Genomic DNA, 16939 nt, shown 5'->3' with positions numbered 1-16939 from the left:
CTTTTATCGCAAAATTTTTGCCGCGCATACCGATTAAAAACCCGCATACCGATTTTCGTCCGAGACGCGTCCAATGTGCCCTCAGCCAGCCTCACATGTGCCGCTCCGTCCCATTGTTTACCAGCCAGCCTCCGCGGTAACATCCAAGCATACACTCGGAATATTTCGTATTATTACAGTATTTTCGGTGCTGTTTCTGGAAAATAAGTGACCATGGGCCCCAAGAAAGCTTCTAGTGCCAACCCTGTGGTAAAAAGGGTGAGAATTAGTATGGAAATTAAGAAAGATTTTGAAGGGTTTGGGGCTAACCCTGAGAAGCCTATGCCAGTTGTGGAATCCATTGTGCCTACTTCAAAGATTAAGGAAATGTGTGCAGAGTGGGTTGAACTGCAAACCTTTACAGATGAAAATCACCCTGACACAGCTGTTGCAAGCCGTGCTTGTGACTATTTCAATGACAATGTTATGGCCCATTTTAGGAAAGTCTTGAAGGAACGGGAGGTACAGAGCTCTATGGACAGATTTGTTGTGCGACAGAGGTCCAGTGACTCTCAAGCTGGTCCTAGTGGCATTAAAAGAAGAAGGGAAGTAACCCCAGAAAAGGACTTGCTACCTCAAGTCCTAATGGAAGGGGATTCCCCTTCTAAACAGTAAGAAGATAATGCTCTCCCCTCCTCCCATCCCATCAATCATCACCAGATCTTCAATAAAAGTAAGTGTCATGTAATTGTGCATGCCTTTTTCAGTTTGTGTGTATTAAAATTAACATTTCATGTGGTAAAAAAAAATTTTTTTCATACTTTTGGGCGTCTTGCACGGATTAATTTTATTTCCATTATTTCTTATGGGGAAAATTCATTCGCATAACGATTATTTCGCATAACGATGAGCCCTCTTGCACGGATTAAAATCGTTAACCGGGGGTCCACTGTATATATATATATATATATATATATATATATGGGAGTTGACGTGTCAGCAGATGGATTTATGAAGGATGAGGTTAATCATAGAATTGATGAGGGAAAAAAGGTGAGTGGTGCGTTGAGGTATATGTGGAGGCAAAAAACATTATCTATGGAGGCAAAGAAGGGAATGTATGAAAGTACAGTAGTACCAACACTCTTATATGGGTGTGAAGCTTGGGTGGTAAATGCAGCAGCGAGGAGACGGTTGGAGGCAGTGGAGATGTCCTGTTTAAGGGCAATGTGTGGTGTAAATATTATGCAGAAAATTCGGAGTGTGGAAATTAGGAAAAGGTGTGGAGTTAATAAAAGTATTAGTCAGAGGGCATAAGAGGGGTTGTTGAGGTGGTTTGGTCATTTAGAGAGAATGGATCAAAGTAGAATGACATGGAAAGCATGTAAATCTATAGGGGAAGGAAGGCGGGGTAGGGGTCGTCCTCGAAAGGGTTGGAGAGAGGGGGTAAAATAGGTTTTGTGGGCAAAGGGCTTGGACTTCCAGCAAGCGTGCATGAGCGTGTTAGATAGGAGTGAATGGAGACGAATGGTACTTGGGACCTGACGATCTGTTGGAGTGTGAGCAGGGTAATATTTAGTGAAGGGATTCAGGGAAACCGGTTATTTTCATATAGTCGGACTTGAGTCCTGGAAATGGGAAGTACAATGCCTGCACTTTAAAGGAGGGGTTTGGGATATTGGCAGTTTGGAGGGATATGTTGTGTATCTTTATATGTGTATGCTTCTAAACTGTTGTATTCTGAGCACCTCTGCAAAAACAGTGATAATGTGTGAGTGTGGTGAAAGTGTTGAATGATGATGAAAGTATTTTCTTTTTGGGGATTTTCTTTCATTTTTGGGTCACCCTGCCTCAGTGGGAGACGGCCGACTTGTTGAAAAAGAAAATATATATATATATATATATATATATATATATATATATATATATATATATATATATATATATATATATCTATATATATATATATATATATATACAGTGGACCCCCGGTTAACGATTTTAATCCGTGCAAGAGGGGTAATTGTTATGCGAAATAATCGCTATGTGAATGAATTTTCCCCATAAGAAATAATGGAAATCAAATTAATCCATGCAAGACACCCAAAAGTATGAAAAAAAAAATTTTACCACATGAAATATACATTTTCCCACACACAAAGAGAAGGATACATGCACAATAGTAGAGTAGTACATGCACAGTATATATTGTGCATGTACTAGTCTACTAAATGAAGAATAAATGACACTTACCTTTATTGAAGATGCAGCAATGACTGATGAGACACTGTGTCCTGGGAGTGCCTTTTCCTCCTGAGTACTGTAGGTCCTGTTTGGCATTTTCTTCCAGAACAGGCCTTATCACACTGTGTATGCCACTACAATTCTTAAATCTCTCAAACCAACCTTTGCTGGCTTTAAATTCACCAATATGAGCACTAGTTCCAGGCATTTTTCCCTGTTCACCTGGGTGTTAGTCGACTTGTGTGGGTTGCATCCTGGGAGACAAGATTAAGGACCCCAATGGAAATAAGTTAGACAGTCTTCGATGACACTGACTTTTTTGGGTTATCCTGGGTGGCAAATCCTCTGGGGTTAATTGTTTCTTGGTATTCTCAATAAGCCACACCAACAACGGTGCTACAGCAGCAGCAGCAGCTGACAGTGCAGCAGCAGCAGCAGCTGACAGTGCAGCAGCAGCAGCAGCTGTACCACCAATAGTAGCGATGGTTGAGTGGGGTTTATTATACAACCTGGCCAGCTCGGAGACATGCACTCCACTTTCATACTTATCAATGATCTTTTTCTTCATCTCTATTGTAATTCTCACCCTTATTGCTGTAGGGTTGGCACTAGAAGCTTTCTTGGGGCCCATGGTCACTTATTTTCCAGAAAAAGCACCGAAAACACTGTAATAATACGAAATATTCCGATTGTATGCTTGGATGTTACCGCGGAGGCTGGCTGGTAAACAATGCCACCGGCGGAACATGTGAGCGTGGCTCAGGCCGCACATTGGACGCGTCTCGGACGAAAATCGGTAAGCGGGTTTTTAAGCGGTATGTGAGGCAAAATTTTTGCAATTAAAGTAAGCGGTATGCGAAATAATCGCTATGTGATGCCATCGTTATGCGGGGGTCCACTGTATATATATATATATATACTATATATATATACATATATATATATATATAATATATATATATTATATATATATACATATATATATATATAGATATATATATATATATATATATATATATATATATATATATATATATATATATATGTATATATATATATATATATATATATATATATATATATATATATATATATATAATATATATATATATATATATATATATATACATATATATATATATATATATATATATATATATATATATATATATATATATATATATATATATATATATGTATATATATATATATATATATATATATATATATATATATATATATATATATATATATATATATATATATATATATATATTTATATACATACATACATATATATAGGAATGCATATTGTCACATTACAAAAAATCAGATCCATTGACTGATGCATTAATTATGTCATCTTACTGTAATATCCAAAAAATAAAACCTTCAACTTTACTTACAATACTTACAATGTTCTATTTACACATCATTACAATCTAAATGAACTGATATCACCAAAAACAAATTCCTGCATTGAATTTACATTGTCCTTCAACCGAGACACTTGCACTATCGCTCAGAGTAACTGGTTATATAGAAGCTATCAGCTGCTGCGACACAAGCACAGACAGGTTAAGCTAAAGTGGTCGTCACCAAGAGATGAAGCGAGATATGAGTATTGTTGTATAGAATGGGAAGCAATGAGTATTTACAACTGCCATACCTGGTATTTCCATTTTATAAGACACAAGAACATCATCTTTTCAGTTAAAAATTCACCTCTAATCCCTTCTTTTTTGGTCTGCTGACATTACTTTTGCTCCATCTATTAAGCAAAGAAAAAATACATGCATTGTGCTTCCAAATATTATCAATAAAAATTTATTTCAAAGAGGATAGTATCAATTATTTTAGACTTCATGTTCTACATCAGCATACTTCACTAAAATAAATGTCAGTGTTCCTTATATTGTATGTCAGTGTTAATCCCATTTGGTCTACATTGTTTGTATTTATCTCCCAAACAAAACCTTTGATGAAGTGCAAAAATTTGTTATTCACACCTATATAATGCAATATCCAATTTAATTTTTCAAAAGGGACTATGAATTTTATGTCTAAATGCAATCCTCCCATCTTTCTGTTCTCCTGCAACTTACGTTAAGGATATCCAGTCTTCAGTAGTTAATCAATATTGTGTGTGTATATATCTGTGCTTGTATGTCTATTTTTAATATATATATTCAGAAACCTCTAAAGTCAACCTAGCCAAACATTGTGTGGCTTTTTCATTTGGCCCCATGATTAAATATGAGATTTAGGTAAGTTAGAAAAATATGAAATGATGAATTACTACCTCCTTTCCAAGAAAGTATCAATGTCCCACCCTCACTCATCCACCACGTATGTTAATAATTTAAAAAGTCGCCTAAACTGGATGGAGCATTTATCTACGCAAAGATGCATCTTTCAAGGAGGTAACTAGTAATATCAACTTCAAACCTAATCAAGGTCATTTACTATTAACACACTCTGGAAAGGAAACCTTAGATGACATTTTGGTCTATCCTGGAGCAATACCACATCACAGCTTAATAAGAGCTAAAGATGGACCAAAAAATTAAAGTTTTTCCCTCCAAATTGTGAACTGGTGAAGACCACCACAGTGCTCTTCACCAACTCCTAGGCTGAGGTAATGATTACCTCATCTTTTATATATAGTTCTACTGTCTTCCAATTAGGTCCTTGAATTTGTATTGATAAAGTCACTGGATGGCAAAATGTCTACAATAAAGATACCCAGATGTTGCACATGTATCTGATTTTCATCTTGTCAGTATTGCATGCCATTCATGTACATTGTGAACTAATAGTGAACTGGTCATGCCAGAGTATTACGATCTTTATTCGTATGAACTAAGGTTACCTAGGCAGGGATGGCACCCAAAGTTCTATACTGGGGAGGCTTACGGGTGGATATCTTGTTGGAAGGGAAAGCTATTATTATTATTATTATTACTATTGGGGGGCTTTCAAGGATAAGTGAACTTACAGAGGGGCTGAAGCCCCCCCAAGCTCTCCCTTGGTGCTGTCGCTGCATCCAGGATTTGTAATTAATTTCAACAACTGCCACCTTTGATTCCAGTGTTTACTTGGGCAGTGCCAGGCCTTTGCACTGGTCAAAAAGAAAACATAACAATACAAATATTCTATATGACTGTGTTATGAATATTAGGTATGAGCTAGTTTATTATGTCAATATCTGTACTTTCTTTGGCATTACACAGTAACTGCTTTGTGACCCAAATGCTCATATCCTCAATATTTTTCTCACATTCATAAGCAATTACTGCTAAATAGTTTATATATATACTATATATATAAATATAGAAATGTCCTATATGATAACCTTGTATGCATGAATCCTATGCTACATATTGCTCATGCACTGCCTAATATAATTCACTATGTATTATATATCAGAAATATTTAAGAATTATGTTAGAACAAGAACTAGAAGATGTAAAAAATGATAGCAATGAAAATCACAACTCTTAAGTTGTTTATACAAAGTATATAAAATATTACTCACCAATAGATATACTGTACTATAATGATTTTTAGTAGACTTTAAGTCACATACTACAAATTTAACTTTAAAGTCAGTGGAGCGTCCTACTCAAATGACCTAAAACCTCCACAAAGAAAGTCTTCCCATAACTAGTACCCAAGTCAAGAGAAAGTTTCTCCCGTTCTCCTGGCAAACAAAACATCCTCATCTTTTAGTGATGTGCTAAGTCAAATCCCTACCATAATTTTTCAGTTTGATGCCCTTAATTCCTTAGGACATCAGGAGGGTATGATACCCATTTTTTTAAAAAGTATCTGGCAAATTGGTCAAAAAATCCAACCCTTCCTTTATGCAAGATATGCCAATGTTGAAAATCTGAAGATGATGTAAAAAAGGCATCTCATATAATGGCATGGAAACCAATTTCCAATCTTTTTCAATAAAAATTGGCAGACTGGTACCTATACAGCCTAAAGTATGATACAACAGCATTAGAAGTTTGAAGCCAATCAGAAAATACATTTTGAAGTCACTGCAAGGAAGCCAATATACCAATGCAAGCCTTCCTTTGAGCAGAATGCACCAGCACTGAATGTGTGAAGCCAATAAGAAGAGGCAATATCGTGGTATCATAAAGCAACTGCTATTCTAGTTTCATTTTGAAAATTTGTAAATTGGTAGGTAAACAGTCCAATAAAAATCTAACGAGATGCACCAGCGTTGAGAGTTTGAAGCCGATCAGAAGCAGTGTTTTTAAGTTATATGGAAACCTTGGACAGCACACAAATGCAATAGATTGTAATCCTGTATTTACAACATTTTACCAACACACAATGGGCTTTATAAAGTTATCCACTGTATGGGTGAAACATCGTAAATAAAGAATAACATTATACAACGTGTTTGTCTCTTAACACTGTGTTAGTATTTTATAGTATTTTCTCTTCACGTGGATGAAAAAAAAATTGATACGCACTGTATTGAGGATCCCTTTTAGAAATTCCTAAACAAGCTAGCATATAAATATTTACTTTTACTAGGTAAAGTATTCATTAAAGTTATATTACTACACCTGAAGCAGGATATTATGAATTTATAAAAGTGTGTTTACTTATGATGTACTGTATTCCATGACAAAGCAAGGAATAAAGAGTATGAGTTAGATGGGAACACTGTGTCCCATTTATAAGTGGCTATGACTAGACTGAGCTGGATTTAATTTACCATAAATTGAAGACCTAGAAATATACAGAGTGAAAAAGTTTGGATATAATAGGCAATATATGAACACTTTTAATATATCTCTGTCAGAGACGTCAAGTCCTTGGTTTATAGAGGCCTGCCAAGCCAGGTTTCTGACCATCTTCCAGCATAGGGCACACAATAGTTGTCTTGACGACTGAAATATCACCAAACAATAGCTGACTAGGGCACCCAGGTACCAACTTGATATTTACTAAGTGAACAAAGATTTAAAAATGGGTGGGAGGGCTTATTTTGCCAAAATTTGTATACATTCGGCTTATCATCAGAATGCCAACAAATATAAATTAGTAAATCTCATGATGCAGTAATTGGGTATAATTTAACAAGTGAAATTGTATAACGAAAATTGCCAAGATCAGACAGCAAAGGCAGTGAAAATATAATTGTCTAAGTTTTGAGGTGTGTAATTAGGGTTCACATTATTATTATTACTGTCACATTAATATAATGAAGGCTCATGGAGGTCTGATCCTTGTGCGTTTACAAATACAGTGGCGAGGTCTGGGTACAATATTCGATATTGATATATTTTTTAGAAGTGGACAATGAATTTATAATAGTTTTTTGATCTGAAGACAATAATGAAAAGAGCCAAAAATAAGAGATGCATTTATTGTTACTTTTGCAATACAGAATATTGCACAGAAGAAAATTCTTCTAACTTCCTAAAGTAATAGATAAGGCAATTTTTGGCACAAAATTATTTTTTTAATATATGTTCTGTATAAGTATAAAAATTACTAAATGTAAAAAAAGAAAAACTTTTGTTTTTCTTTTTAGGTCACCCTGCCTCAGTGGGAGACAGCTGGTGTGTTCAAAAAAAATATATATATAAAAAAATCCATATTTTTTTTTGGTTAGTGATTGTACCTTGTATGTCATTCCAGTACAAATGCCCTCTTCTTTGGGGAACTGTTTATTTATTATTTAGAATAATTTTGAAAGTTTTTCTTCCTATCTCAGCCTAATATCTAACCCTTTGACTGTCGCGGCCGTATATATACATCTTACGAGGTACTGTGTTTGACGTATATATACTCATAAATTCTAGCGGCTTCAAATCAAGCAGGAGAAAGCTGGTAGGCCCACATGTGAGAGAATGGGTCTGTGTGGTCAGTATACACCATATAAAAAAAATCCTGGAGCACGCAGTGCATAATGAGAAAAAAAAACTCCGACCGTTTTTTTTTAATTAAAATGCCGACTTTGTGGTCTATTTTCGTATAGTATTTATGGTTGTATTCTCGTTTTCTTGGTCTCATTTGATAGAATGGAAAACATGTTATAGAAATAGAGGTGACTTTGATTGATTTTACTATAAAAAGAACCTAGAAATGGAGCTCAAAGTAGGGGAAATGTTTGATTTTTGCCAATGTTCAAAAGTAAACAAATGATGCCATTGTCCAATAAATGTCCAACTAGCCATTCTAATATGCAGTCATGAATGGGTTGATGTTATTTATACAAATATTACAGTATTGCAGTAGTCTGCATAATAGTAAGTCTTCTATTTTTTGCTTGAATAAAAATTCAAAATAGAAAGCAAGAGTAATATCAGAGGGGCCTGGAGACATGACTGATGAGCAAAGAAAATGTTATTTTAGAGCCAGGAATGTCTGCATTGTTCATTCTGGACCTTATTTTGAAATTATTATATTTTTTAGTTTTCGTGAAATTGGCCAAATTGCAAATTTCTGACCACATTATTAGGTAGTTGAAATCGGTAAATGGGCAGTTTCTTGTACTCAATCGATAGAAAAAATGGAGTTCTAAAGAAATAGCTATGAGTTTGGGCAACTAGAACAATGGAATTAGCCGAAAATAGGGCTCAAAGTGGGCGAAATCGCCGATTTGTAAACAGCGCCGAAGTCGCTAACTTCGCGAGAGCATAATTCCGTCAGTTTTCCATCAAATTTCGTTTTTTTGGTGTCATTACAATCGGGAAAAGATTCTCTATCATTTCATAAGAAAATTTTTTTTTTTTTTTTTTAAATTTTGCGACACCAGGAGACACCTCAGGATTGGGGGTTGCGACAGTCAAAGGGTTAACAATTAAAAAAATCTCAACAAAAACATAAACCGAATATTATTGTATGTCTGCTTCTAATACAATTATTATTTGTAACTTCAAGAAAATTTACTGCAGCAATTAATTCACTGATTTTGTTATTCTATAATGACCATGAAAATCAATCACATAATTTTTTTAACTTATGGTTAAAAAACTCAAGTTAACACTGTAAATGTTCTGACTCTGCCTCAGTGTACAACATTTGATGGTATTGATTATTTTAATGCTAACAGGGAGCTCAGGATGGTTTTGTAATGCATTATCAGCTTAACAGTAGACATTTTTTCAGTATTTTTCCCAGGCCTATGCTTTCCAACACACCAGTCTACTCTCATGCATTCTTACCTAATAAGATTCTTCACTGATTAAATTTCTCATTCATTCTATTAGTTCCGTAGTACAGCGGGTCAGTATTGAGCCCCAGTTTGTTTCCTCCAGGAAATGCAGCTAGAAAGCAATGACGATTGTTTTCTTCCTTTCAAATACAGTGTATTATATGCAAATATTTCTCAGACCTGCTGAGTACAACTTTGCTTTATAATGAAATAGTTAAATCATAAAACTATCTTTATTATAAAAAAATACATTATTCTCTAGTTGTCGAAAGTTTAAAAAAAAGGGGGGAATATCAAGCTTTATGACATATCACATTATGGCAAAAACTTCCACAAAAATCTAGTCAATATTAATTTTATCAGTATAAAGAAACATAAGCCAAAACTCTGAAAAGATATAGACACTACACATTCTCTGATATTAGGGCATAGTACCCACATTTACTTACAGCACAGCCACAAAAACCATTGACAAACAATACCTACCCCCATAACTGCAAAAATGTAGAAAAAATTCTTACTGAATAATGAAAACTTATAGTAGTAACTAAGATTTTGTTTATAAATGTTTGCTGGAAATTCTTTGAGGGAATAATTTCAGGTTAGAAGCAACATAATGGTACCTTAACAATGACCACTGACATGTAAAGATGTATCAATTAAGTGTAATTAGTTTACATTAAAACTCAAAATGGCTATAAATAATATGGCAAACATTGCATGGAAAATTAAACTAAGCTTTGATAATGTGTTTGACACACTTCCACACTATGGAATAGTACTCTTAGCATAAAGCAAAGGTTAACTTTGATATTGCAACATAAAGGCCACAATGAAGCTAAGATACATAAGAATTATAACCTTGCCATTCTTCCTAGACCATGAGCCTAATTCCAGGAGTTGCAGACCATAAATGTAGGAACTTACTATAATATCATTACTGAAGGGCTCAAATTACACAAATAATATACTTCCAGGTACAAGTTAACAAAAATTTTTTAAATTATTGCTTATAAATAAATAAATTAATATGTAAACAGAGTGATCATAAAAAAAAGTCCTCTCTTACAATGATAGTTCAAATGTTATTGTTTTATTTAAATGAACCGAGTCAACAACACAGAAATTAAGCACTCGTTAAAAAATTCGTGAATTATCTAAAATCAGTTGCAGGCAAAATTTAAAAACAGCATTCCAAAACTAATAAAGTAGTAGAGAAAACTGAGAGCAAAAAAATATTTTGAAAAAGTATATTTCTTGGTGAGCAATCTACCTTCTAAGACTGATTAATAATGGATGGATTTCTATGCATTCAACTGGAATGTAATCTAATCTGCAACTACTTACAGAAGACACACTTTTGGGTATTTTCACAAGGCCATGAAGGTATATATACTGCAGTAACACTTCTTGTTACTTCAAGAATATTTACGACAGAATAAGAATAAAAATAACAATGGATTGAAATTAAGTTTTGGCTGTCAGAGACCAGACCACGACTAGCTGATGGAGGATCAAGCCTTTGCTACTCCTCGCTCTGAATGATACAATTTGGGTTTCAGTTCCTGTTAAATTTTTATATAATTATGAATGAAAAGAACATCGCCTCTTAAAATATACACATGTAACTCTTGCCCTTTAATCACACATACTGTAAATGCAGAAAAAAAAAAAAAATTATACTGTACATCTTTTTGTCACCCAAATCAGTTGTACCTACATATGAGTTCATTATAAATATTTCAAAGCTTCCTTTTCTTATGTAATATCAATAATCACTTCTTTTAACACTTCTTTTATAATCCAGTATCAAACAAAAATTATGTAATATCATTCCTCACTTCTTTTATAATCCAGTATCAAGCAAAAATTACTACAAATTCAAAGAAATGGTCTTTTCAAAGTCATGGAGCTTATAGGGTTGGCATGACTCGTGAAAATGAGAAAAGAATGTATAGAGCTGTCTGGGCTATACCGCAAATCATGGCATGAATTGGTTGCAAAGAAATCTTGGCTTGGTATAACACAAACCCAACAGCGGCGCTGGTAGCCGCACACATTGTAAATGTAGTGCACATTCCAATGAGTATAATACACGCAGCTGAAAATCTGCAAATAATACAAACATTTTAGTTTTCAAACTACATTCACTGAACAAAAAACTAGCATTTAATTCAAATACATAAACCACAGTACATATAATATACATACTTAATGTCTGTAAAATCCAATCAATTTCTTTACAGTAAAATACATTATGAGGACATGTCTACAATAAAGTTATTCTTATTATTTTTTATTACCATTTATTTATATGCATACAGTACATTTAAACTTATTTATTCTAAATGGTACACACATTATAAATTAATCGACAAGTTTCATGCAAAATCTTACGAGTACATGTCACCCACTTAAGCTACTCGTTTTCTGTGAACAATTCAGAAAATTGTCACTCCCTGCTTCAAGACCAGGCCTCATATACTGAAAACATTACAGGAGTGAAAATAATCAATACACTCACACAACAGTCAAGATAAGTGTATGTAAACTAAATGTAGGTAAGGTAAAAGTTTGTAAGGATTACTTGACTGGATTAAGGTAAAACTGCAAGGCAATATACAAGTTCCATAGAAGCCTATTAAACAGGGATGTGCCAAAGTATCAGTACTGGAAATAGTGGACTTTGATGGCACTAAAGGTATCAGCCTGAAATTGAGTGTTGGAATTGCTTTCAGCTAATTCTGATGGCATAGGTATATTAAAGCCTAAAACTGAGTATCAGTACAGACTCTCCTCACTTAGCAATGTACTCGCTTACCGACAGCTCAGAGTTACGACCAGCTCTCCAACCAATATGCAAACCTAAGTAATGTATATTACAGTTGATTTCCTCTATTCTGTTTATTACAGTATACAGTACACTACTGTATAAACATTTTAAAATATACTAAAAATGTTATAAATGGTGCAAAAGAGACATTAAAAAATTATCTAAAGATGCTTGACACAAACCCATTACCAGTACAGACTGCACCTCACTCAACGACCAATTCGCTTACTGACCTACTCTTAGGAACACAACTTGGTCATTAAGTGAGGAGAGGCTGTATTGGCATTGGTATTGGCAATATTTTAGTATCACCCCCCTACTACTGTATTAAATATATTGCACTCCAGTACAATTGCTAGTACTATGTTTTCTTTCTGTCTGTCTCATGAACATACAATCAGCTAACACAATTGGTGACAGGAACTCTCTAAGATTTGAATGAAACTTATTTTATAATGCTGTACAGTACACAGGTATTGTGAACAGATACTGTGTCTTTACATGTAGTATATTGTATAGTATACAGTATACCTGTTATTGAATATAAAAGGTACTGAATATTTAAATGTACTGTAGTAGTAGGAGTAATAATAATAATAATAGTAACAATAATAGTAGTAGTAATAGTAGTAATAATCATAATAATAATAATAATAATAATAATAATAATAATAATAATAATAATAAATTCAAGCATGAAACCCAAATGGGTAACACAATGCAGTAATACTAATATAGGTTTCTTGTAGACTTAATAAATGCACACTTAATTACTATAAAAGATACTGTGAACTTGGCCAAAAAAAAAAATATTAAGAATTTTCAAAGGTTATATCTTACCTTCCATATTTATGTCGTCTGAGCATCAAAAATGCAATGATGGCTGACACAATATGGATAAATAATAGAGAGAAAAATCCCCAGAGGAATATTCTCTGCCATAATTCTGGGAAAGTCTCTAACGGTTTGGGATCGTTCCCCTCCGCATATGTTGTATCAAGTTGGGTACTGTAAGCAACGACAGCCTTCACACCTCTGAGAATCCCAACCAGAGGACCCCAGATTACTAATATTGCAATGGCCCTCAAGAGTACCACACCTAGACACCATCCTTTATGGTGCATTGTCCTCTTCATGCATTCTAGGATCTGAAAAAAACATTAGTCGAATTAACAAACAATAGAGAGCACGTTTTATTTGAATACATCGAAAAGTTTAACAATACTGCACAACAGAAAATAAAGTGATATGAAAAACCCAACCCAAGAAATGTTGACACCATCAGACTATTTTATTTATTATTCTCAAAAATATTTCTTATCTGTATCTGGAAATCCAAGGACTCCAGTAGAAAGAGGTCACTGACTTTTTGGGTTATCCTAAGTAATTTACACATGTCACTATATATGGTAACTGTACTTATATAGACCTGTACTGAAATAAACTTACTTATTTACTCGATCTCCAGGAGTTTTGTTAAGCCAATATTGGCTTGTTTAAGCTCGTGGAGAGCGAAACATTGCCGCTATAAAATGTCACACCAGTCGCACGTGTGTCTTTTTACCTAATACCTTCTACCTCAGGAGCCCATCACAAACATCAAGGCAGCACCTTCAAAGAATTATTAATTTAAATCGTACATTTAAATTTAAATTAAACAGAAACAACAAAATATGCACGTACAATGCCATCATACCAAATTTTAATTAGATGTTGCTACCGTACTTCTATACGTACTTAGTTATAACTGAATAAAATTCCTATTCCAATTTGATTGACATGAAAGAGGGCAGAGCAAACATATACATATACTGTTTATATACAGGCATACTTCACTAACATGGCACTTTTTAAAAATATTTGTATTTATAAATAACAAAAAAAAGGCACAATACCGTGACTGGAACAATGCACAAATAACCCGCACATAGAAGAGAGGAGCTTATGACGACGTTTCGGTCCACAACGTCGTTGTAAGCTCCTCTTTTCTATGTGCGGGTTATTTGTGTATTTATATTTATGATTTACAGTGCATGCCTTGCTCTTAAGATGGTCTTCAGCAATTTAAAAACAAAAATTTGATTTTTGCATCATTTTTAGGCCTAGTGCTACTGTGCACTTAATAAATAATAGTACAAACATATTTTAAGGCTTTTATGTGTGCTAGCAAGAAAAAAAAATGGTTGCCATTTGCTTTGCGGCGGTGGCCTGGAACCTAACCCGCCATATCAGTGAGGCATTCCTGTACCTAATATAGCACATACATTTTCATAGCCATCCCAATAGCCACCTCCAACCAAAGCGACTCAGAGAAGAAAACGCATTCACCATCATTAAAGTGTCCCACAGCTCAATCGCAAGCGCACTCACCTCACACAATGAGGTCTGGAGTTTGAATCTCCTCCGGTACAGTTGTAAAAAATAGGGACGTGTTTCCGTAAGACCCCTGCTGTCCCTATTCACCCATCAGTGTACAATGGGTACCTGGGTGTTAATCGACTGGTGTGGGTCGCATCCTGGGACAAAACTGACCTAATTTGCCCGAAATGCTCTGCGTAACAAGTGGCTTTCTATATAATAATGATATATAATAATAATAATATATAATAATAATAATATATAATAATAATATATAATAATAATAATATATAATAATAATATATAATAATAATATAATAATAATATATAATAATAATAATATATAATAATAATAATAATATATAATAATAATAATATATAATAATAATTATATAATAATAATAATATAATAATAATATAATTATTATTATTATTATTATTATTATTATTATTATTATTATTATTATTTAATTTACATGTCTGCGGTAGGAAGGGGAGTGTGACAACCCTATTAACCCAGGAGGGTTATTTAACCCATCAAAGCCATTTAATAAGCCAGGTGGGATAAATATGGTTGGTTATTAACCCAGGATTGCTAAATAGGATTTAAGTTTCTTATCTAATTCAACGGAATTTTTTTTAATAAGGGGGGAGCACTAAACCCACAGGGGGCCATACAGCACCTGAGGAATGGGAAGCAAGGGGAAGGATAGGTCTGATTCTTTGGATCAAGAGCCCTGTGATGGCATGCAGGTGCCTCTCTCTTGAGAGATGTTATTACCTGAGGTGCAGTGCACACCTAACTTGCCTCCTTGTGCACCTAACTACCCCCTTGTGATCACCTGAAGTGCACAGTGCACCTAACTACCCCTTGTGACCACCTGAAGTGCACGGTGCACCTAACTACCCCTCATGACCACCTGAACCACACAGTGCACCTAACAACCTCCTCCTCGTGACCACCTGAACCACACAGTGCACCTAACAACCTCCTCCTCCTCGTGACCACCTGAACCACACAGAGCACCTAACAACCTCCTCCTAGTGACCACCTGAACCACACAGAGCACCTAACAACCTCCTCCTCGTGATCACCTGAACCACACAGTGCACCTAACAACCTCCTCCTAGTGACCACCTGAACCACACAGTGCACCTAACAACCTCCTCCTAGTGACCACCTGAACCACACGGTGCACCTAACAACCTCCTCCTAGTGACCACCTGAACCACACGGTGCACCTAACAACCTCCTCCTAGTGACCACCTGAACCACACAGTGCACCTAACAACCTCCTCCTAGTGACCACCTGAACCACACGGTGCACCTAACAACCTCCTCCTAGTGACCACCTGAACCACACAGTGCACCTAACAACCTCCTCCTAGTGACCACCTGAACCACACGGTGCACCTAACAACCTCCTCCTAGTGACCACCTGAACCACACAGAGCACCTAACAACCTCCTCCTAGTGACCACCTGAACCACACAGAGCACCTAACTACTACACCCAAACGCCACCTTATTAACCTGGTGAAGGCACCTAGCGTACCTGAAGACAACCACTCTGTGGCTGGGTATAGCACCTGCAGTGGAAAATACCTATTTTCTTCCCCAGAGAAGGAAAAAAACAAAATCTTGTCCTGATTTTAACCTCACTCTCCTGTCAATAAACAAACACTGTTGCCACAACCAACGGAAACGAACACCCTTATTTAAACACTCATTTTACCGTATTTATACGTTATTTTACGTTATTTAGGCCGTATTTCACTGCCGTAGGATTCGTAACGTGATAGGAAACACTAAGTGATGAAATTGGGATATGTAAATTAGGTGGAATTGGAGATAGATTAAAAAAAATTGCATCCGATTTGTTGTACGACGACTTCATTTGCTTAAGTAAAAGTAATGTAAGTAAAAGTAAGTCAAGTGAGCTAGTAAGTAAAAGTAAAGCAAATAAAGTAAGTAAAGTAAGTAAAGCGAGTAAGTAAGTAAAGCAAAGGTAAACAATCTAAGTAAAGCGAGTTAGAAAAAGTAAAGTAAATTAAGTTAATTAATATAAGTAAGTAAAGTAAGCAAGTAAAGTGAGTTAGTAGGTAAAGTGAGTTAGTACTTACTTATATATCTTCATTACGAGCCCCATACCCATCCACCAGCGAGTTAGTAAGTAAAATCAATTAAAATAAGTAAAATTTATTACTTTATGTAAAGCAAAAAAAAAAGTAAATAAAGTCAGTAAAATAAATAAGTAAAGCTAAGATTTACTTTTTAAAGTGGTGAAAGGGGTAAGCCGGTGGAAGGTTTCCTGACTCGCGTCAGGAAACACTTGT

The 16939-nt window shown here is 34.9% G+C and overlaps 1 protein-coding gene across 5 annotated transcripts; it reads right to left on the bottom strand.

The window, feature by feature from the left end:
- Positions 1 to 3518: 3518 nt before the first annotated feature.
- On the bottom strand, positions 3519 to 16289 carry LOC128694493 (transmembrane protein 170B). 5 transcript variants are annotated; one of them, XM_053784646.2, is made up of 4 exons: positions 16209 to 16289; positions 13695 to 13856; positions 13086 to 13393; positions 3519 to 11521 (listed from the first exon to the last, which is right to left on the bottom strand). In XM_053784646.2, exons 3-4 carry the CDS (start codon positions 13379 to 13381, stop codon positions 11326 to 11328), a joined length of 492 nt encoding a protein of 163 aa, XP_053640621.1. In that variant the 5' UTR covers positions 13382 to 13393; positions 13695 to 13856; positions 16209 to 16289; the 3' UTR covers positions 3519 to 11325. The 5 variants fall into 5 exon arrangements, with proteins under 5 accessions (XP_053640621.1, XP_053640618.1, XP_053640617.1 ...); XM_053784643.2 differs by having other exon boundaries at positions 16159 to 16286; XM_053784642.2 differs by lacking the exon at positions 16209 to 16289 and adding an exon at positions 14616 to 14785.
- Positions 16290 to 16939: the final 650 nt, after the last annotated feature.

The sequence above is a fragment of the Cherax quadricarinatus genome, chromosome 60 (assembly GCF_038502225.1).
Source record: "Cherax quadricarinatus isolate ZL_2023a chromosome 60, ASM3850222v1, whole genome shotgun sequence".
Lineage (NCBI taxonomy): Eukaryota > Metazoa > Arthropoda > Malacostraca > Decapoda > Parastacidae > Cherax > Cherax quadricarinatus.
The sequence above is the reverse complement of the archived record's forward strand: the minus strand, read 5'-3'. Positions and strand labels throughout refer to the sequence as shown.

What these genes read in the sequence shown, in the direction of transcription:
- LOC128694493 (XM_053784646.2), bottom strand. Translation starts at nt 13,381, where the DNA reads ATGAAGAGGACAATGCACCATAAAGGATGGTGTCTAGGTGTGGTACTC. An exon ending in AGACGACATAAATATGGAAG is followed by an intron (nt 11,522 to 13,085) that starts GTAAGATATAAC and finishes TATTATTTGCAG; the next exon opens with ATTTTCAGCTGCGTGTATTA.